This window comes from Gadus macrocephalus, chromosome 11 (assembly GCF_031168955.1).
Source record: "Gadus macrocephalus chromosome 11, ASM3116895v1".
Classification (NCBI taxonomy): Eukaryota; Metazoa; Chordata; class Actinopteri; order Gadiformes; family Gadidae; genus Gadus; species Gadus macrocephalus.
In genome coordinates this window covers 10,978,599-11,001,812 of record NC_082392.1, presented here as the reverse complement: position 1 = coordinate 11,001,812, position 23,214 = coordinate 10,978,599, and the positions used below count along the sequence as shown (strand labels likewise).

Below are 23,214 nucleotides of genomic sequence, written 5' to 3'. Positions count from 1 at the left end.
TCTCTAAGACCTCCGTGAGCCTCTAGCCGCTCGCGGACCCGAGCGCTTCCACCTTCCTCGCTCCCGTTCCTGGTCTGCCCAAATGTCAGTCCTCGTGCTCCTTTTAAGATGGCTCCTCGGCTTTCGGCAAGGTGTCCCCGGTCGGTGCTCTCCGTCGCCGGCTGGTGGGTGACGGTGGTATCGGCCATCCAGGACCAACCCTCGGGCTGGTCCGGGCTGAGGTTTACGGGGCGGGATGCCACAACATGTGGAGAGGGAGATTGGGCAGATGGATTTGATATGGGTTGGGGGGTGGGAGTGTTGATCTCTATAATGATAGCAAGGTGGTCAGAGATGGTGAGGTTGATGTGTGGGAGTTGTTCTATATGGAGGATGCTGATGGATCAGACCAGAGGCTTTTGTTTAAAAGTTTGTGCGGAGGAAGTGGTTACCAGGCGTCCATCTATAGTTTCTTGCGCTATGTCAGGTGCACCTTGGACCGGCTAGATTTATTGTATTATCTTGAACTGTAAGCAGACCTAACTACATTGAATTATCTTCTTGTTTGTGCTTATTGATTTAAAAGTATATTACTTATAATACAATAAATAATATTTTACGATAAGAACAGTGTGTGTTTAAGATCTAAAGACATCCGGCCCATCTGAAGATCCTCCCCCATGTTGTGTTAGTGACAGTTATTAGGTTTCGGCCCTGTCTTTGCTTGTCTTCTCCTCGTTTTTTCCTTTGAAGACATGCAAAAGCAATGCTTTCCATAATATATTTCCTGTGTTCCAGTGTGAAACCAGGAAGTGATGCAGATCCATGCAAAGTTCAAACTAGATTAAAATAATGTAAATATTTTGTCAAACGAGTAGCTTTTTCCACATGGTGAAAAGGAAATATAATGGGCATGCATAGTAGGGCTTTAGCGATGCACCATCTCACGATTTGGTTTGTATCACGATTTTTGACCCACGGTTCGATACATCCCACGATTTTTTTTAATTTAAAAAGCATTTTATTTCACACTTATATAACAATGAACTCAATGTAACATTTAATAACAAATAATTTGGAACACTGAACTGATTTGAACAGAAAGAATACTACTAAAGTATAGCTACATTTATAAATAAATAACCAACGATTGCAGTTGGAGGATGCTTGCAGGTAGGCAAAAACCCTCAACTAGTTTGGTGGTTTAGTCAAATATCCTATTAGCTCTTCTTATTAGGCTATGTTGCTTAAATAATGACATAATCATGCCGTATAGAACATGTTTAATAGCCTAACTTTCAAATAGATGGGAAAAAACATGAACGTCGCAATGACGAGGCATAGTGTTACGAGTAGCGTATGTGTATGCGCGAGAATGGCAGTGTGCGTGTGAGTGACGTCAGCGAGTGAGTGGACGAGCGAGGAGAGCGAGCGGTAGCGTGCGTGTCTAGTGAAGAAACTAACGAGTCCGGTAGAATAAATTACCAACCCTGTCAATAATCGGTGGCCGCTTCATTCCGACCTATAAACAGACCAACTGCCGGTCAAATCACACAAAACAATAGAGACAAGGATCACACAGGCTATTTTTTTCGCGCTTGGCCCACTCTGGATAAATGTCGTTCATATCGCATGAGGACTTCGACGGCTGTGGAGAAATGCAATCCTCCGTAGCCGCGGAGAGCTGTCATCACAGAGAGCGGGCATCTCGTCGCAGACTTACGGCATCGATAAGAGGAGCGGTGTCAGCAGACTATTATTTAGAAAAATTATTAGCAAATTTCAATCTGACATTTTGACCGGAGAGTTAGAAAGGGCGTATCGCGCTTCGGCCTTCTCACACCGCGAGACAGGTTCGTGGCTTTGAGTGTCGCGATTTCGGTTTGGATACGCGTATCGTTACAGCCCCAATGCATAGGCTGCTGATACAAATAAAAGCTAGATAGCACTGTAGTGTGTTATCCAACAGTGTCAAACGTGCCGTGACACACAAAAGGTTGAAAAACTATGGCCTAGGCAAAAGAGCCAAAATGTTTTCTTCTCCTGTCATTTGCAGCCACGAAATGCTTGCTAATTGACTTCTTGTCAGTAAGTCAAGTCTATCCTGATGGAAATGACAGACAGCAACATGGTTGAGTCTGTTTTGAGACATTGTGGACCGGAGCCAGGTTTTGAGCCTGCGGAGGACACTAAAACTTCTCAGCTATTCTACTGCTGTCTTTTCATTTTAACAGCTCTAACCTGTTGCGTTAGCTACAGACACCCGCATCTCAAACAGTCTGAGCCGTTGATGGGATGCGGCGGCTGTCTTGCGAGTGAGACGTATTCACGCGAGATCACGAGATCACGCGATTAGAGTTGCTGGCTGGCAGCGATCAGCAGCGGTGACAGCGGCGCTTACGTCCCCGATGGAAAGCAGGCAACTTTTCTTCTAGGCAGCGATTCGAAGGCGTTTCCAGCCTGAAGTCCTTATAACTTCCAACCGCCCCCAACCCTGCGCGCTGCCATACATGGGGCAGGTGACAAGACGCTGTGTTGCGCTTTCAAAATAAAAGCGAGTAAAATATAAAAAATATATATATATATTTTGCGGTATAATTTTTTGGGGGGGGACAAATGCGCCTGTCTCGAAAATTGGAGGGGACACGTCCCCTCCGTCCCCCCCGGTTCCTACGCCCTTGCATAGGCAATATTTAAAATCTACCAAATTGCAGTCCCCTACCAGAAAAGGATTTGGAAAACAATGAAATTCTCAGATTTTATGGAAATAAACATCCATAAATAATAAGACAATTAAGTTGAATTCATGCTAGAAATAAGTAACAATTGTTATTGCCACCTTCGAAAAGTAATTTATCCCCTTAACATCAATTTGATAAAATTACAATATATTTACAATATAGATTATCTTTTCATCAATCCTATTAGATATTGACAGACAGATGTAAAAAAGTATCTTTGCAGGGGCGAGGAAGACATTTGCCTTATATTTACTCTAGATATGGTTAAACATAGGCCTAAGTATTGTACCATATTGAGAAACATAGAACATAAAATGGCTGAATGTCCCAAACCCGGATTTCAGCATTTTCTGTAAAATCCCCCATCCATGAATAGTTCATTATACAATCAGATCAGATAAGATTACCCTTATTAGCTCCCTTATGTTAAACTCTTCTTGGGAAAACATAGGCGACGTAGTAGCACACAACTTCTCCTTATCCAATGTATCCGTATACAAACTGTTAAGCACTATTTAAATATTCAAATAAAAAGCGGTAGTGACCTCATTCGTTTTTTATGTAACAAGGTGGGTAAAGACAGATACTTAAGCTGAGCTATGCTCATCAACTATTTAACAACAATGACACGGCAGACTGGAACCTTGGATTCTTACCATGTAAGTATAAACAATCCCATACTGAACATTATCACACGCGGAAGACATGTTAATTGAATTACAGGGTAATTTTGATACAAACTGATCATGTCCAAAATTACAAGTGGTATTTCCCATTGTATCTTGTATCAATCCATTGAAAAATGATCGGTATCATGGCTTTGTCAATCATCTAAATCTAATTTGCACTTTTCTGGATAACATTTTGCAGTAAAACCAAGTATGGACACCAGGGTGCTTATTTGCCTCCTCTTCTCAGGTATGGGGGAGATACAAATCTTTTGTTTAGGAAGGCTACTTTATATGCACTTTATAATAAGCCTATTTAATAATTGGAAAGTCATCGTTTCAATACCTGATGACCAGTGAAAATTCTAGTGGTGAGAGGTGTGTTTTATATTTAGATAACAGCAAGACTAGAGTCTCATCACAATTCTGAACATACATGAAACATTTACTCAACTCACATCAGCTTGCCAGTGTTTTGTGAGCTAAAATAACTATTAACTCACAGCAACCTAGCAGTTAGCAAAACAAGAAATAAAAACAATAAAAATCAGCCACAAAAGTTAGGTGACTACTCTGGTACTGCCATCCTCACATTTGCTGGTCCACTGACCACCGTGATTGTACCTTAAAATGCATGGAGAATATGCGGACACAGTTGCCAAGTATTATTTTCGGGGAATATCAGCCCGCCCAGCCCGGCTGACAGATTTATTCAGTTGGGAAGGATTAAGTAGTCTGTAAATGAGTCTGGTTGACGGGACTCGAAAGGAACCAAGGTCATACTAAAACCATCTCTGTTTATCGGCCAAATCAGGTAACATCTGCATTAAATATGAATCTCTGGTTAACTGATCAATTTAAGGCATTAGTCAGGCCTTTGTATTTCTCTGTTTGTGTTTCCAGGAATTAATCAATTGGCTCAAATTAATCAATTAATTGATTTTCAATTGAATAATGAAAGGTTTTATGCTTTTTGATCAATAACCTAATTATGCACACACACTTCCATCCATCAAAGGTGTATGCTTCACCAGTGCTGGACTCGATAAATACGTTTTAGTTGAAGAGGATAAGACCTGGTATGAGGCTCAGGAGTACTGCAGGAGCAGAAATGGTGACCTGGCCAGTGTCACAAACATGGAGGACCTAAACCAGCTGTCAGATATGACAGCAGTACAGTCATGGATAGGCCTGAATGATTTCAACAGGAAGACCATGGACTTGTACCCAAACTCATGGAGATGGTCCACCCAGACTAGGAGCCGGTCAGGTTATATGAATTTTAAATCTGGTGAGCCTAATAATTTGTCAGGCAGAGAGGAATGTGTGAAGACTGGGACTGATGGTACCTGGAGTGATTACAATTGTTCTGCTTTGTATCACTTTGTTTGTTTTTCTGGTAAGAATAAAACAAAACCCACACACGTGCATACACTACACAGCCACCGAGGTATACAAACATACAGGAATACTACACCATGCTTTGTTATTCTATTGTTGACAGAGATTATAACATGAAAATATACATCATCTTGTATATTCAGATGAAAAACATGCATAATTGGCATGTTTTACGAACAGCTTCAAGCAGCCCACATTGAGACAAACACTATAAAATGTTGTTTTCATGCCATGCCTGTTAATGCTGAACACAATTTCTTTCTGCTCTAGGATCATCAAATACTAAAACCTACCATCTTATCGAGCAGACGCTGTCATGGGAGTCAGCTAAGAGTTACTGCCGTACTAATTACACTGACCTTGCTATGATAGAGAATGAAGAAGAGAACCAAAAGGTTTTGTCCAACATCACTACCTCTGCTTGGATCGGTCTTTTCAGAGTTCCCTGGACGTTTTCTGATGGGACCAACAGCTCCTTCAGACACTGGTGGGGATGGGAGCCCAATAATCTTTACAATGGTCAGTTATGTGCCTCAGTGTATGGCGGTGGATTTACCGACAAGAGATGCACTAGAACGTTCCCATTTATCTGCTCAGGTAAATGAAATATTCATATGGCTTGATTTCGTCTACTTTCTGATAATTTTAAGTTAAATGTTGGTAACTGTGGCATGCGTTTATTATGGTTACTAAGATTAAGTGGGTTTTCGGTCAGAGTAAGCATTTTGGGAATACGAATGCAACATGGTAATAATAACCACCAGAAAAAGTAGGAACACAAAGACAGGTTCCAATTTGCATATCGGGCCGTTAAAGGTCACCGTTATTGATTGATTATGAACAATGCCAATGTATCAGCACGTTAACAGATATTGGTTAAACATCATAAGAGTGCTGCCAAGTCATCCTGGTGTCATTCTTGACACGTTCTAGGGTGTGATTCATTGGGCAAAGGGGAGATTTACCTAAGAAATGAAGGTGTTTCCAGTCAAAGGTTTGATATCTTCCCTGTGTTCCAGCTAAAATAGGTCGGAAATACAGCAGAATAAAGATAATGATTGAGTCTAACTTGGACCTGACAAACCACAACACTAAGGATAACATCCTTCTACAAGTAAGACGTCTGACATCATTCTTTTAAAACTGTATTCAAAATGCTAACTACAGATAAACCATAACCAAACCAGTAACTTGTTATTGCAGTTGCTATTTCCTTAATGATTTCATTAATACTCCCATATGACAACCTTAAGAATGTATTGTTACAAATACAAAAAGAAACAGGATGAAATACACTAGTGTCATGTTTATAGTGAACAGTTACAACAGGTTTACAGAGAGACTTTAAAGGTCTCTCCGTTATTGATGTTAAACTGAAGTCAAAGAAGACTGTAAGAGGAACATATGCTCTCCCTGTTCCTCTCCTCAGCTGTCTGCATCTCTGACAAGAGCCGGGAGGACTGACTTCAACCTGAGCTGGAGCGCTCCACCAGAAAAACTCGATCCAGCAGGCTTGAATGATGACAACCATTGATGAATACATGAATTATGAATACATTCATTGATGTGATGCATAATAAGTTTGTCCACAAGTTGATGCTGTTTCTTGGAATGAAACCTTTATTTTCATAACTTTTGATGTGATTTGACTGCAAGCTACCTGTGTGTGCTGTGCCAATTTAGTGCATAATAAGCATGACTGTTTCATCCTTGGCAACATGTGATCTATAATCCTCATACGCCATGCATATTAAAGATGAGTGTGGCCCAGTTCATCAAATCCTGTTCAAGTTGGTTAATTATAAAATGTATTTTATCAAAGTCATCATAATCGTAATACAACGTTATTCTGTTAATGATGAGAAGAATTCCAAGGTAAAAGGTATGAATCCATTCATGTTGATATTTTAAGAGAGCTTGTACGATATACTCTTGTCACTATAATGTTATGAGCACCCTTAAGTTCGAACATGGTGTTCGTTATGGATAATCCATGACTAGCACAGAAGTCCAATAACAAACGACCGCTCGGGTTTAGATCAGGGAGGCCGTTCCTCCCCACCACGCCTCTCCAGGTGTCTCCATCGTTGCCCAGATGGGCGTTGAAGTCTCCCAGCAGAACTACGGAGTCCCCTACTGGAGCCCCATACAGGACTCCATTCAGGGTCTCCAAGAAGGCCGAGTACTCTGAACTGCTGTGGTGCATACGCACAAACAACAGTCAGACTTTTCCCCTCTACAACCCTTAGGCGCAGGGAGGTGACCCTCTCATCTACCGGGGTAAACTCCAACACCACGGCGCTCAGCCGGGGATTTATGAGTATCTCCACACCCGCCCGGCACCTCACGCCCTCGGCAACTCGGGAGAAGAATAGAGTCCAACCCCTATCCAGGAGTACGGTACCAGAGCTGAGACTGGGCGTGGAGGTAAGCCCCACCAGATCTGATGCGCTCCACCTCCCTCACAAGCTCCGGTTCCTTTCCCCACAACGAGGTGACGTTCCACGTCCCAAGAGCCAGCTTCTGCCGCCCGGGTCTGGTCCGTCGAGACCCCTGACCTTCGCTGCCACCCATGTGGCTGCGCACCCGACCCCAACGGGTCTTCCCACAGGTGGTGAGCCCATGGGATGAAGAGAGGGGGGGTGCCACGTAGTTTGTTCGGGCTGTGCCCGACCGGGCTCCGTGGCAAACCCGGCCACCAGGCGCTCGCCATTGAGCCCTCCGTCTGGGCCTGGCTCCAGACGGGGGCCCCGGGCTTCCTCCGGGCCGGGTCACATCTCCTCTTCTTAAGTTATTCATTGAGGTTTTTCAACCATTCTTAGTCTGGCCCCTCACCTGAGACCACTCTGCCATGAGAGACCCTACCAGGAGCACAAGGCTCCAGACAACACAGCTCTCAGGTTCACAGGGACACGCAAACCTCTCCACCACGATAAGGTGACGGTTCCAGGAGAGGTGATAATATGTATTATATGATATAGATATCTATGTATTATAACACGTCAGACTCTCGTCTCTGGTATTTCTACAACGAGACTCGTAGTGGGGGTTATCTCAGCCAAGGTTGAGAATGAATTGGGGGGAAGGAACTTTGGCTTTGACTCCCTCAAGAACATGAACCACGACATGGAGGAGAAAGGGATTGTTGGCGGTGAATGTCTCCCGCTTGAGACCCGCTGAGGGACCACCGCCGGAGGCGGAGGCGCCTAAGCGCTGCCAGGCAACAATCCCTTTCTCCTCCTTGTCGCGGTTAAGTCTACTTCACATTGATGTGGACGTTGAAGAACCAGGAACGTCTGAGAACCCAACGCGGTCGTTTGAGATTCATAATATCGGCACACACAGCTTTTGGCCGTGATAATATATGTTATATGATATAGATATCTATGTGATAATATTTAGATACAGAGCTCAAGGACTCCCGTGTGTTCTAGAATATTTACAGAACACGGCTAATGGCTGTGTGCGCCTCGCCATTGCGATACATCCACTGTATATAGAGCGCATGGTACCGTGGCTGCAAGCTGCTCAGGGCCACACCCCCACCCTCCTCCTTGACCCGCCTCGCTCCTCCTCAATTGCACTATAGCTACAGACACCAAAACAGCGCATTTGGGGGAAGCTCAATGTGCGACTGGCTCGGAGTGGCTGTAACTCTGCACCACGGCTGAATTTCGGGAACGTCTTTGAATACTGTGTTAGTTGCCCACTAATACCTATATTATAGAATACATAAAATAGCATGTCATGGGACCTTTAAACAATCTTTGGGAAAAAAGATTCCACCATTTACGAACTTCTGCATTAATGTTATGATAAACTTGGAATTATTGGTTGATATTTGTTTGTTTAGTTCACAGTTTATGGGAAATTATGATAAATAAGTGGAACTTATGTTTTTTTTTAATCAGACTGGTTCTTCCAGTCTGATTGAAACAAACACATACAAAATGATCACATGACTTCATCTGTATTTTATTTCATAGTATTGTATTCATATATTTATGTTCATGAATGGCACAACTATAAACATATTGCAGTGTTGCCTGTGGAAGAAACATACTTGGATACACATTTCTGTGTATACATTTCACACACACACATATACCTTTTTATTTCAAATTATGTGAAATGTTCAAGAATCATTCCTACCAGTCCTAAATTCTTAAACTAATTGTCAACAAATGTGACTCGTGATAAGAAACCTAGACACGTTAATAAAGTCAATGTTTTTTCACTTATAGCAGCATGGTAGGGCTTTTGAGTTAGCCTAGCAGTCAGCAGTTCAGCATATAAGACCTTTAGCATCCTATCCTACCCAGCGATGGACTTGCACCAGAATTGATCATGTATGCAATATGGGATAGAACATTTGAACAAATGGAAAGCTAAAACCTAGAAGCTGGAATATTGAATGTTGTTTGTTTTTGCCGTGGTAATATTACTTTACCCTGATGAGGGTATGGCGGTTAGCAAGCAATGAGTTAGCAGCAATCATTACACATCCTTTGAAACGTTTTCTGATAGCTTGCTTTCCAAGGTGAATATGAATCACAATTAAAGTAAAAATTACTGACTATAAACAAAACATTCTCTACATAAAAAGGGATGCACAGTCTCACTGACATTTGTTTTGAGCCGATACACTTATAAAGGCTTTCGCATAAATCTAATTTCATTAAGCCACCTAAAGTCCACCCTCCGCCCGACTAAAACGAGCATAGCACCCCTTTATCCTTAGCCTGGCTCTGATATTGAAATTAGGTTACTTGTGTTTGCAACAAGTCACCGGCAAATTAAACATTTCAATGCATAAATACAGTACATCTGATATTCTCTCCTAACGTCGTCCTCTTGTTTACTTAAACAAAACTTGTAATACAAAATAAACAAAGCAATCAAATCGTTCAAATAGAAAGGGAGAATGGGAAGGAGTAAGTATCTGCAGGGGGGGGGGGGGGGGGATCATCTGTATATAGTCATGGTCGTTGTGGCTTTGTTAATCATAATTTAAAAGCGCACAGGGGACAGAGCATCCATGCCCTATACTGGTCCTTCTCAAAATCTCTCCTTTAGGGTAAGACAGGGCAAGGACCCCAGTCCTTAGGGTAAGAGAAGGTAAGAGATGAAACTGGCGCCCGTATCTTGAAAGGGCCTGGGGACCGTCCCAGGTAAGGGACGATACCAGGCCTTGAGGGTAAGCTAAGGCGAGGCCCGACCCGGGTGGCATCAAGGGTGCACTTTGAAAGAGAGCAGCTCCTCCGAGTGCACATTGTTGAGCGAGCGCAGCTCTGGAAGCTTGAGCAGCAGCTTGGTGAAGGTGGTGGCGCCGTTGTGCCCGTGGTTCCTCGTCACCAGGTCCCGCAAGGCCTGGATCAGGTGTTCCTGCAGGGCCTCCACAGAGTCCAGGTCCTGGATCCCAGAGCGGTCTGGTACCGGGAAGAGAGGGGGGAAGAGACGAAAGGATAAGCCATGATGCTCTATGAAAGATACCCCTATGTGCATGTCCTTGTTGACGTTCCTAGGTTGATTGTTTTAGGTCTTGTAATTGTCTCTGAACGTTTTGTACCTGTGGACCCCCTTAAAAACTAGATGCTGCATCTCTTTTGAAATAAATAACTAAATCAAGGAATCAGCATGAAACAATAAACTCTACCTACCTAACTCATCAGGTAGGTAGTTAGGTAGGTGGGTATTGTAGGGGGTTCATACCGGCGGAGACGAGCACGACGGCAGTGAACAGGCTCATCTCATCGCAGTCCAGACGGAGAGCCGCCAGCTTCTCGCTGAACTCACACATGGCGTTGAGGAGCTCACCGGCGCCCAGCGCTCGCAGGGCCCCCAGGCTGTAGCGCCTCCCGCTCAGGAAGGTGACCGTGTGCTCGGCCACGTCGAACAGAGAGGCGAAGCGAACCATTAGCACCTGGAGACACGGAGAGAGAGCACATTCAGGGATCGTTACAAAGGGGGGGGCGACGGTGGCCGTCAGGGATGACGTCGGCTCTGATTGTTGAGCCGGGGCGGGCTTCAGCAGCACACACTACATGAAATATATGTTCATCTTAATTCTACAGAGGAGCTCTGGAAGGTGTGGCTCACCTCGAAGGTGCCGGCCTTCAGCAGGCCGACCTGGTCCTGTTCAGAGAGCTGGCGGAAGCCCAGGATCCTCTTGGCGAAGTCCACCACCTCGCGCACAGCCGGAGTAAAGCTCATGGAGAAGTCCTCCCAGATTTCCTGGCTGGGCCCCCTGGGCTCCACGTGTGGCGAGTCGTTCGTTGGCGACACCTGAACCATCAGACCATTTTTAGCTCCAAGTCAGAGCTGCACGAGCATGTTTGGGTTAGGGCAACTTGCTCAAGGATACCTACAGGTGGAATGTGGACATTTGGGTTGCACCTAGTGGCTGAGAGCTAAAGCCTCTAATCCAGCCTAAACTATCCTGCCTCCACTTGTGAGGATTTAACTTTGGAGTTGAAAAAGCTTTAGCTTGTTTACCAAACACTCACCAAGTGAGCTCTGTTGTGCAGGCTGTTGATTGGTCCACTGTTGCCATTGGATACGCTTGGGGCGCAAAAGGTGTGCTGGTCTTGCGGAAGGCTGTGGACGCCATCTGACCTTTCACCACCAGGGGCGCTGCTGAGCTGCTGCTGCTGGTGGTCAACTCCCTCTTCCCTGTAAGCTGTGTTGGTGACACGCTGGCTGTTGCCTTGGTTACGTTGCTGGTATTCCTCTGATGCGACATTGATGTTGTTGTTGTTCCAACAGTTCCATCTGGTCTGCTCGACTTCGAAATGGTTGTCACTCGTCACCGGGGTCTCCACAGCGACCAGGCCGGGCAACCCAAGCCCCGGTGACCCTTGCCTGCTGTTGGTGAAACTTTCCTGTGGCCACGCCGTTACCATGTTGACAGTCTCGTCCTCGCCGCTGTCGGAGCCACAAGAGGAAGCGGAGCTGGAGTTGGTCTCCATGGCAACCACCGCCTCGGTGCCCTGGGGGCAGCGGGCTGAGAAGCGACTTGAGCAGGATGAGGAGGACGAGGAGCAGGATGAAGAGGATGACGATGAGGAAGGCAAGCTGCTGGTGTGGAGGGCCATGGCCTTAAAAGGAGGTGTTGTGCTCTGGTGGCCAGGCAGTACGCCACCGCTGCCGCCGCTGCCGCCGCTGCCGCCGCACATCATGTTGTTCATGGCATTCTGCATCTCCAGCAGCATCCTCTGCTTCTCGCGCTTCGGGATCCGACCAAAGCGCACAGCTGCAGGGAAGGAGTTAGCAGAAAGGTTCTTTAGATGCACAACAGTGGGATTCCTATCAACTTGTCCTATGTTCACTTTAACTCTATTAACTCAACAAACGGTCATCTGTCTTAACTTGGGTCAATCAAGGCAAAGCTCTACAACTTCTGCCAGATCTAAAAGGACTTCTCGTTAAACGACCATGTAATAACTCATAAGTAACTCATGGTGTATATAATCTGTTAAAGATCAAAGATGTTTGGTTTATCAACTGGAAAATACCAACCAGCTAACCCAACCAGGTAACCCAAAAATACTATTATTTGAAGAAAAGAGACCAAAACACAAATAAAAACTATTCAAGACGGGTGAATCCCTACATTCAGCTGTTCCCGAAGGCATTTTCCCGGTCTTCATAAAACCCGACACTTCTTCACAGACAATGTGTGAAGCTGAGATGGTAATAATAGAGCCTGAAAGGGCCCTTACCATCTCTTGACATGCCTACGGACAGACACTTCTTGAATCTGCACTGTTGGCAGCGATTGCGGTTGCTCCTCATAATGATGCAGTTCTCCAACTTCAGACACTTCTTGTACTGGATGTTCTGCTGGATGCTCCTGCGGAAGAATCCCTGAGGAGCCGGGAGAGAACCGTAAGAACATGTTTCGGTCACTGAGGGGCCTGTATAGCTTAAGGAGTAATAGAGGATACATATTATTTTCAATCATTCAGGAAAAACCCTGAATCAGGTGTGTGATGATGTGTTTGTGTGTCCGCACCTTGCAGCCCTCGCAGGCATGCACGCCGTAGTGGAAGCCAGACGCCACATCGCCACACACCTTGCAGAGCAGCACCAAGCCGTTGATCTCTGCCATACACAACCGAGGGGCAGGAGAGACACTCAGTTAACCCGGTTGAAGCACAGTGCCATGGTTCACGCCAACTAGCTTTAACACTTTATGTTCTTTGTTCATAACGGCATTATATATATTATTATTATTTATTTATTTTAAATTGTTCTTTCATGTTAGAAATAATATTTTTCCATTTTTTTTATATACCTTTTGCATTTAGAATGCATTGTCAACCCCTTTTTAGTTACTCCAGCATTTGTCCGTTGCCTAGGATTGTAGTAGAGCTACGATTAGCAGGGGGCGTGGGCTTACTAGTGATGCTGCTCTTGGAGGAGGAAGAGGACGATGACGAGCGTCTGGACCTCTCACCCCCAGGGCCGCGGTGCTGGCCTGCTTTGGTCATTGGCCCAATGTCCACCAGCATGCCCACGGCACGGCTGGGCAGCGAGGGGCGGGACATCGTCAGAGAGCAGGACAGGTAGCTGCTGCTGGAGCTGTCGCTCATGCAAGACTCAGGACTGGAGGCGGAGCCAGAGGAGATGTACGCTATGACACCCCCTGTGGAGAGGAGGGGGTAACAGGGCGATTGAGAATTTCATGATAATAGAAAAATAAATGTATTCTCGGTCAAATGCAAAGCAGGGATGAAGGGTGGCAATTCTGGCACCACATTTTCCACATAATTTATATGATTCACAGTTACCCCAGTGAAACAAAAAGAATCCAAGAATAAAAAAAATGACCGGATCAGATGACAAACAAGGGCTTGACCCTTGTCAATTCAATTATGCATTTAATCGAAGTTAAATTAAAAAAAATAAGCGATGAGGTGTTAATATAGTCAGCGTATATATTAAGGGATATACCGACAGGTAGACCTAATAATTCCTAGGCCTACTGCCATTAAAATATAAATAGACGTTTTTTGTTCAATCTAGAAAAAACACAACTTGAATAATAATAAGCTAATAATAATAATAGATTGAACCTATATAGCGCTTTTCTAGACACTCAAAAACGCTTTACTGTGAAGGAGGGACCTCAGCCACCACCAGAACACCAGAACAGACAAATACTATGTACACTAACAAAATCAAACGGAATATTTAACGAGATGTAAAGTAAGATTGATTATGACATTATTGATTATTCCATTATGAGTGGAAGGGGGAAATCTAGGTCACAGCTACTGTCTCTCGCCGTCTCACGTGGACCTGCAGTCTGCGTCTGCACCGGGACATGGAGCGCCGATTATGCAACAGGCGCGTCACTGATTAATCTCGACCAATTGGGAGAGAGAGCTGCGGAACATGTACTATGCCGTGATACACAGTGGCACATGGCTAGGCTGCTCTGTCCATGTGAGATCTAGAAAGCGGAACATTGTTGTTGTTTTTTTTACGGATGACATGCGGGATATTACCCATCGATCTCACTGGAAAACTGCACCAAATACAGAATTTTAGTTGAATAGATCATTTCATAAAAAATTTGATTCAGAAAATAAATATATAAAAAACACAACTTATGAATGATGCACGGGTCATACCTGATTGAATAACAATAACAACCATTTTTCAACAGTATTTCGAAAAAAAAAATCATCAATCACTCCCATGTATTCCAGGAACATTAAACCTACGTTTAAGGCTATTTTAACAACACTTGATAACACATAGGCTACGTTGTAGCCTACTCGATGGTGCAAATGATACACATCTTGTAATTGGACACTTTATAGGCATCAACGTCATTCAATGAGGTTTGATGTCTTACCTGGCTTGGTTGCTCCATTATCTTCAGGCACCTTGGATTGCTGCATTGTCAACAGGAAGCAATACGCTCGCTGAACACTGCTGTCAAGATTAACGACTTCGCCAGTGTTTGTCAAGTTGACAGTCTGGTGCAGACTTGCGTCGTTTCAAAGATCGAAGTGCCGAAGTTGTATTTTGAAATAGCAAGTCTGTAGCAGATTCTCGAGTTGTATTTAGGAAACTATAGGAGCGGATGCGTAGTAGAAACTCCCTTATTGTTTGACTTTCCAGTAGTGACTGATAACAAGAGAACTGAATGTTCTCAATGGTGTACTTCATGTGATCCATTTATCGGCCACTCCCCTTGGCAGGGTCGCAGCACTCACTTTAACCCAGTGACACACTTTTAGGATGTCGGGGGCGGAGCGAAATCAATGTGGACGTAACCTTCCACTGTACTCACGTTGCAGCCCCTTTCTATGGCAGGCAGTATTGGTGCAATGCAACTGATTCTAATGAAGAAAAATATGCATATGCCGTTCAGGAACGGTAACTGCCGTTCAGGTGGAACGGTATTCTGCCGTTCCCAACAATGGTAGCTTCTTTGGATTTTCTGAATTCCGCCAACTCTTGTTGATCTGCAATCATAAGGGAAACATTTTGAAGAAATACATTAGTTGCATGTACAATAAGACTAAGACAATGATCTGTACAAATACAAATAATATAAAAAGTCGGAGCAAAAAGTGCTATCTAAATGAAAAGTGCTATCTAAATGGAAACCTAATAATAATAAAAAATATATTGGGGAAAGAAATATTTACTTTATCAACAATATGAAGACTACATTTCAAATTTTATAATGCATTGGGTTACTCCTTTGGCCACCTTTGACCAATGGCAAAGCCATTCGGTATAGTCAACAAGCACACTGTACACAAGGCCTACTGATGTTGACTCATGGTTTCCTTCCGTTTCCAAATAATGTCCATCCCCACCAATTACAATAGCTGAGAAACCATTCAAAGGTATTCTATGATGTAAAATTCACTCACATCACAGCATCTTTTCCAGTGTTGTTTTGTTTATCTGTTTAGTTGGCTTACTTAAACTCTGATAATCCTTTATCATCATGATAATACATCTTTCTGACCTGCTGCGATATCTGTGCATGGCAATTTTGGACAGGGTCAATGAGAAGGACTTCTTTGACGTGTATATAAAGGTCGTAAAAACATGCTTGAGGGGGGGGGAAAGGGGAAACCTTTTTTAGCGGGTAGAAAATGCAGTAGAATATGTGTCACCTGTAACACGTGATAGGAAATAGATGGACATAATAAAGGATGGACCACGGACTGGAAAATGGCCGCCCATTCATTCCTATACAAACTGCTCAGTGGCGCTGTCACGTTAAAATTGTACCGGGGGCGAAAATTGTACCGGCCTACGTCATCGTTTGTTTACATCCTGACAACCTGCCCGGCAACAGACGACGAGATGCAGAAAACATGTTTCCAAACGACGAAATAACATAATACAGATAGCGGATCGCTATCTGTATTATGATAGATAGCGATAACACTTGTTTTTACTTTATATTTGTATTGTATTTAATTGTTTAATCGAAACAATAAAAAAAATTGCCCGCGAAACGGGCGATCGCGTCAAATGACAAATGTTTTGCCCGCGAAACGGGCGATCGCGTCAAATGACGTAGGAGGGTTCTTGAAACATAATACAGATAACGGATCGCTAGAAAACACTTGTTTTTACTTTATATTTGCATTGTATTGAATTGTTTAATCGAATTTAGCTAGTAAACTGAGTGTTTTAAGCAGGTTTCATAGTCTAGAATGTTCAAGAACCTTCCTACGTGATTTGACGCGTCATTTGACGCGATCGCCCGTTTCGCGGTCAATTTTCTTTATTGTTTCGATTAAACAATTAAATAATATACAAATATAAAGTAAAAACAAGTGTTATCGCTATATATCATAATTCAGATGGCGATCCGCTATCTGTATTATGTTATTTCGTCGTTTGGAAACATGTTTTCTGCATCGCGTCGTCTGTTGCAGGGCAGGTTGTCAGGTTGTCAGGATGTAAACAAACGATGACGTAGGCCGGTACAATTTTCGCCCCCGGTACAATTTTAACGTGACAGCGCCACATGAGTGGCGCAGGGTAACATACAGGAGCGATTTGCTTCCGCGTTAAGGGGCCAAGACACGTGGCCTAGTCCGTGACGTACCGGATGCAGAAATATAGAACGCATGCGTGTCCATCCCCCCACTCCGGTCCAACAACAATATAAAATGATACCGTAATGCAACGCTTCTTTGTCTTTGGATCTTTTGAATAAATGGATCAATACATGATGAATCACAATGATCGCAAGCAGAGGACCGTGAGAGTTATTGAGCAGCAGATGAACCAGTCCAAAAATCGGACACGTTAACGGAGCACTCGTAGTGGTGCCGAGATGATGCCTCATGAAACGTCAAAGCCTCTCAGCCAGATGAACCACCAAAGTGGTTCGTGCTCGAAGCTTCAAATGAGTACGCTAGGGACATCTAGTGGTGAATGAAACTATGACAACCCAACCCAAAATGTGATTTTTGCTTCGTGTGTCGATACAACATTAAATCATTTGAGAATTTAAGTAATTTCAGTGATACATGTGTGTGAGTGTGCCATTCATAAATGTCTCCAGAGCTCATGCTAGAAAATAAATCATTTGGCTAAAGAGAATGTCTTATCAGCTACAGTACTACATTTAGCAGACGCTTTTATCCAAAGCGTATTACATTGATTAATACACACATTGACACACCGACGGCAGAGTCGGTGGACATGGGTTATTGACATTTTTTTGGCAGCATGATAGAACTGAGGGGAAAGGGGGGAAATGTGGGGGACAGTGTTTTGTGTAACTTTGGAGGGGTGGGGGGGGGGGGGGGGGGGGGGCGGTAATTGTTTTATTCAGAAACAGGATTTGGCTAATGATATTTATTCAGAAAGAGGATTTGCTCCAAAACCTTTGGGCTTAGCCGGTTTCTCTTTTTTGAGACAACCTCTCCTGCCTTAGAAAAAAAACGCTCGCAGCGACCGAGGATGCAGGGGTACACAAAAATTCCAATGGCAACATGTAGAGGTGTGGAAATAATAGTTTGTGCGTTTCCCAGTATTGGAGTGGATCATCATTTCTTTTGATTTTCGGTTCTCTTAAATAGCGCTGGACCTCTACAATGGCATCAGCTGTGGCACTATTACTTTGTTTGCTCAACTGCTGCACAGTTGCGTCCAAATGGCGCCACAGTTGACCTAGGGAAAATAGACAGAAAATGTATTAAATATCATAACAAAATAAACACAACAAAATCAAATTGTCTCTATGAATTTACCAGAGGAGGTGGAAGGGACTTCATCGATCGCTGCTGATGGAAGTGGAGATGATTTTACCGGTATTTCACTTATTATTTGACTACACTCAGTGGTGAGCCTTTTCACAGCTTCGTCAGCCTTGGATGGAGTGAGGAAGCCGAGAGTTTTGAATCGTGGGTCCAGGAGAGTAGGGAGGGTCAGGATACTGGTCATTTGGAAGCGGCTAAGGGGTTCCATTAACTTTAGTTGTATTGATTTGTTGAGATGTTGGGCCATGTCAGTGTGGATGGATCCACGCTGTTCACCGAGGGTTAGTGAGACCATTTTCAATAGTGGAAGAATCTTCGAGGCTGACACCCTCTTTTCTTCAGACAATTCAATTCATTAAATGGGCCAAGCACACCGAGGCACTCCTTAATTACGGTAAACTCCATTGGAGTAAACATGGTGACTTCACAAGGGAGAGAAGCCATAGCTGCACTTACAGCTTCTCTCTCTGAGTGCAGCCTCTCCAACATGATATAGGTGCTGTTCCACCATGTCTCCACCTCCTTCAGCAGCTTACACTGTGGTCTTCCCATGCATTGCTGCATCTGGGCTAGACTTTTCTTTACACAGAAAAGAACATATAAAATATTAGTTGGACAGTGCTACAACAGTCAACAGGATAATGATATAGTAAAGAGAAGTGATGTTAAAACAAAGAATATGCAGCACAAGCCATAATACCTTAGCAGTGGTACTAGACCGAAAGAGTGTTACAATTCTTCTGGCACTTGTACGCAGCTGCTCAAGTCCAGGGGTGTCATCCAAGGATTTCTTTGCCATCAGGTTGATGGCATATGCTATGCAGATGGCTTGTTTCAAATGCAGCTCCCTGCCACATGCAAGCATGTTGGAAGCTGCATCAGTTACAAGACAAGTCACCTTGTGCCTGATGCCCCACTCCTCCATAATGGCACCCTTAGCTTCATCCAGGTTATGGGCTGTATGGCTCTGTGGGAAATGCTGAACCCCAAGCAGTGTGGTATTCAGCACACCATCTGCAATAAAGTGGCAGTCGACTGCAAGGTTGGCCTCCATATTCATGGGTGTCCACATTAGAGCTGTAGCGATGCGTCGATGACGTCGACGTCAAAAATTCGTCGACGTCAAATTTCTCCGTCGACGATTTTCGACGGAGAAATGGACGAAAGTCACAATAAAGGAAAATGTCTGCGCACGAAATCATCAAAGGTATGGAAATACTTCAAGTTAAATCCTAAACGGAAAGGTGTTGTGATTTGCACTCTTTGCCAAATGGAGTTGGCATATCACAAGAGCACGACAGCAATGTTGGAGCATCTCAAACGAGAAAGTATCTAGTGCGCATGAGAAAGTATCTCGTGCGCACGAGAAAGTATCTCATGAGCATGGGGAAACATCGTGCGCATATCACTGGCAGTGTGTGTGTGTGTGTGTGTGTGTGTGTGTGTGTGTGTGTGTGTGTGTGTGTGTGTGTGTGTGTGTGTGTGTGTGTGTGTGTGTGTGTGTGTGTGTGTGTCGTCAGCGAGTAGGTGGACGAGCGAGGAGAGCGAGCGATAGCGTGCGTGTCAGTCTAGTGAAGTCATGAACGAGTCCGGTTGTGTGTAAGAATAAAATACCCAGCCTGTCAAGAATCGGTGGCCGCTTCATTCCATCATATTCCGACCTATAAGCAGACTCACTGTCGGTCAAAGTGAAGGGTCATGCCCCCGAGAGCGCATCGGACCTGGAGGGAACGTATCACCTGTGCTCCTCGGTCTGGGAGCCGACAGCAGGAAAGATGTAACTCGTAGTTGGAGGCGGAGCGCAAGAGAGTATGCGCACACATTTTTTTCATGTCCCTTTACGGGTTCCGTATTAAATAAAGTATATTATTAAGATTTTTTTGAAACGTTTTTTGAAAAAAACGTCCAATTGGTCATTAGATCAGTCGACTAATCGATAAAATAATCGCCCGATTAATCGTTTGATAAATAATCGTTTACCCCCAGCCTTAGTCCACATATCTGAAGTGAGGCTGACTGCAGTAGCCTCACTACAAGGGCCTTGGCCTCCCTTTTGCCTTGGTGGTAGCGTTCCTCCACCATGGCCTTTAAAGCCTGAGAAATCAAGAACACTTTTTAGCATGACTTTTAAAGAGATATATAATGTAGGTTAATGAATGATAACATAATAATATATACCTGTCTGGTGGGCAGAACATATGAAGGGTCAAGTAATTGTAACAGCCCCCCGAATCCCTGGTCGTTGACCACAGTAAAGGCTGGCAATCCTTCACCACCATGTCCACCAAGGCCTCGTCCAGTTCCTTTTTCCTGGAAGCTGGGCAAAAGAGACAAAACAAGTGAACAAGCAGTAACCTAATGGTATAGCCATCTTATAATGCATCATCCATTAAAAAAAAGCGACCACCCAAACGCACCTGTGCAAGTCCCAGCAGGTGCTGTGGGTGTCTCCTCTTTCTCATGAAGGGCACGGTAATGCCTCAACATGGAAGATGTATTATTATTGTAACCAAGAAGCTTGTTGCCGATTAGGCATTTCACCTATACAAACAAAAACAACCAATACAAAAGACAACATTAAAAAACATTATGCTACTACTTGCCAAACCATGCTTTAAAATGAATAGCAGTATCTATGAATAGGCCAACCTTATTTGGAGCAACTAGATCAAAATACTCCCAAACAGGGGAAAACATTCTCTTTTTGGCAAACTCCATGATGAATGATGAAAGTGATATTTCGATTGATACTCCAGAAAATACATACTACGATCACAGACTAGTGGTATATTGAATATACCACAAGGTTGTGATCGTATACGCAGTGGCGATTTTGGTTTGGAAACTCTGGTGGGGCCCATGCAGGAAAATATTATAACGCAATCCAGAAATACCACATATTACTACCATCACAAAAAAAACAGTAGCAAGTGACAGAGGGGACCAAAATTGCAGCTGAATAATGCCATCACTCAAACGCGAATCTGACAACATATATTAGGCTATTATAGCAATAGCACCACCAAATGGCAGCGTTCAAGATCTCACAATATCAAAACTCAAGAAAACAACAACGTGGCAACAATAAAAACACAACGGCGCACACCCTTTACACAGCAATCAATATACAAAGGCACCACTCACAATATACCAAAAAAAGAAGAAGTATGGTTTAAGTTGCATTAAGTTTGCAGGCCACCATACTGTACAATTAACAATGAATCTAGCCTGATAGAGTGGTTGCCTATTCAGACCTGGATAATCCTGGGTGAAAATTTAAGTAAGTTTGGGCTAAGATGGTAATTACCTGTGCTTTAAGGACAGTGCTGTCTGGTCTCCTTTGTGTGGCTGAGGTGAAACACAAGCATTTTTTTCCGCTTGAACAACTCCTGGTTGAACGATCTATTCTTGTCCTTTCCCTCTTGAATAATGATTAAATCCGTCCGGCGATGTGGTCCCAAACGTTTTATCTCCAACTTCTGTTCAAGTGCTAAATCTCACATGACAGATACTCAACACGATTCATCATTTAAAGAATGAAACGTCCATTTGTTGTTATTTACTGTAACAGTAACTACGTTAGCCAGCTAGCAAGATCTGATCGGCTCCCGCCGTAAACCCCGCCCTTTCTACAAATCAGCCAATGAGAAGAGCCTTGGGGCACTAAACTTCTGGCCCCACCGCCGAAACAGAAGCGGGCGCTGCGCACGCGCTTGCTCGCGCAACAGCACCAGTTTTCTACACTGCAGCAGACGGGGCCATCTCGGCTGTGCCCCACCGAGCGGAAATGACGAGACGGAGCACTACTACTACTACACTACTACACTACAACAATTGCGTTCATCAAATTAAAACTGCGGACATGTAATTAATTATTAACAATTAATGTATCATTAACTTATGCTCAATGACATTTTTGAAAAAAAAATGAAAAGTATAATCGTGCCCTGCACGGCAGCGTTCTCTGGTGGGGCCGTGCCCCACTGGCCCCTAATGCAAAGACGCCACTGCGTATACGGGACATCTTTATAGTCGAAATCTCCCGCCAATACTGAACCCATATTTCGAAGCAGTAGCCCGGCCCCAAGGCGAAGCGGGATGTGTCGGTCGCGACTGATTCGTTACAACGAACGAATCCCGAACGTGAACGACAAGAACTGGTTCCCCAAAACAAGAAGAACTGGTTCTTTGATTCTTTTTTTTTTAACATAAACCAAACATATGGTCACGAAAATAAAATATACAAACGAACAGAGCTCCGTCTCCCCGCGACTTATATTGATTGAGTCTACAACGTGCTCAAAGATTCTGCCAATGAGAGGTAGCAATGGTGTTGGAATGGCACCTGGGTAAACCAATGACAAGGCGGTACCGTCGAATATGCGCGCTTTCTCTGTCTGCCTAGTCTGGCTGAACGGAAGTGGACAGCGTCTATTGCCTAGCGTCGGATTTGGCCGCGACTCCTCCCCTTCCGGTTTCTGGCGTTCCCGTATTGTGCTCCCCCTCAAACTCGGAAACTAGGCAGTATGGCGAGTTTTGAAGAGGACTTTGACGGCGCTGTAAAGTTGGCATGTTTGGCTCTTTCCGTCAAATTGCAAAGAACTGCAAAAGATTTGCTTACAGCATTTGCTGAGGAAGAAAGATGTTCTATTTGGCATGGACACCGCTGCTGCTTCCCGGGCTTAGCCCCGCCCTAGACGATTGTGATTGGTTTAAAGAAATAAAAACAGGCCCGCCCAGTTTCCCCACGGATAGACGGCTCGAGGTAGCGTGGCTCCAGACCATTCTACTTGCTGTAGTTTGGTCTGGCTTTGCGAGACTGTCTGCCTAATCTGTTTATTGGATAAACGCATTTCCCAATCCCAGGAGTCTTTGCTCCATTCTACATCAATTTAAGAACAAACAAAGAAATTAAACTGCAGTTCGTATTTTTTATTTATGACCATGCAAGTTCTGTAATGCCTGAACAATGAAGAATTAAATGTAAAGTAAAATAAAATTATAAATGTAAAACCATGAATGAAATATAGAGAGTAAGCAAGTGGTATAAATATTGGTGGGACGTTCAATATACTAAATAGCAGGCATCTCCAAACGGCGGACTGCGGTCTTGACGATCCTATCCGGACCCATGACCAATTAAAAAAAAAGTTTTTTTTTTTTAAAAAA

The 23,214-nt window shown here is 44.0% G+C and overlaps 2 protein-coding genes across 2 annotated transcripts; one reads left to right on the top strand and one right to left on the bottom strand.

Annotated features, from left to right (window-relative positions):
- Positions 1-3,167: 3,167 nt before the first annotated feature.
- Positions 3,168-6,569, top strand: LOC132467844 (macrophage mannose receptor 1-like). The gene is made up of 6 exons (XM_060065406.1): positions 3,168-3,379; positions 3,591-3,638; positions 4,407-4,787; positions 5,060-5,386; positions 5,809-5,903; positions 6,219-6,569. The coding sequence occupies exons 2-6, from the start codon at positions 3,602-3,604 to the stop codon at positions 6,321-6,323; spliced, it is 945 nt and encodes a 314-aa protein (XP_059921389.1). The 5' UTR covers positions 3,168-3,379; positions 3,591-3,601; the 3' UTR covers positions 6,324-6,569.
- A 2,174-nt stretch (positions 6,570-8,743) lies between these two features.
- On the bottom strand, positions 8,744-15,024 carry nr1d2a (nuclear receptor subfamily 1, group D, member 2a). The gene is made up of 8 exons (XM_060064599.1): positions 14,655-15,024; positions 13,191-13,436; positions 12,804-12,892; positions 12,511-12,655; positions 11,296-12,041; positions 10,889-11,074; positions 10,502-10,712; positions 8,744-10,218 (listed from the first exon to the last, which is right to left on the bottom strand). Exons 1-8 carry the CDS (start codon positions 14,698-14,700, stop codon positions 10,019-10,021), a joined length of 1,869 nt encoding a protein of 622 aa, XP_059920582.1. The 5' UTR covers positions 14,701-15,024; the 3' UTR covers positions 8,744-10,018.
- Between the last annotated feature and the right edge of the window lie 8,190 nt (positions 15,025-23,214).

Excerpts from the sequence above, each read along its gene's own strand:
- LOC132467844 (XM_060065406.1), top strand. The coding sequence starts at position 3,602 with ATGGACACCAGGGTGCTTATTTGCCTCCTCTTCTCAG. Across the intron at positions 3,639-4,406 it reads TATTTGCCTCCTCTTCTCAG|GTGTATGCTTCACCAGTGCT; the intron begins GTATGGGGGAGA and ends CATCCATCAAAG. Across the intron at positions 4,788-5,059 it reads TCACTTTGTTTGTTTTTCTG|GATCATCAAATACTAAAACC; the intron begins GTAAGAATAAAA and ends TTTCTGCTCTAG.
- nr1d2a (XM_060064599.1), bottom strand. The coding sequence starts at position 14,700 with ATGCAGCAATCCAAGGTGCCTGAAGATAATGGAGCAACCAAGCCAG. Across the intron at positions 12,656-12,803 it reads ATGCCTGCGAGGGCTGCAAG|GGATTCTTCCGCAGGAGCAT; the intron begins GTGCGGACACAC and ends CCGGCTCCTCAG. Across the intron at positions 10,713-10,888 it reads TGAAGGCCGGCACCTTCGAG|GTGCTAATGGTTCGCTTCGC; the intron begins GTGAGCCACACC and ends CCGTGTCTCCAG.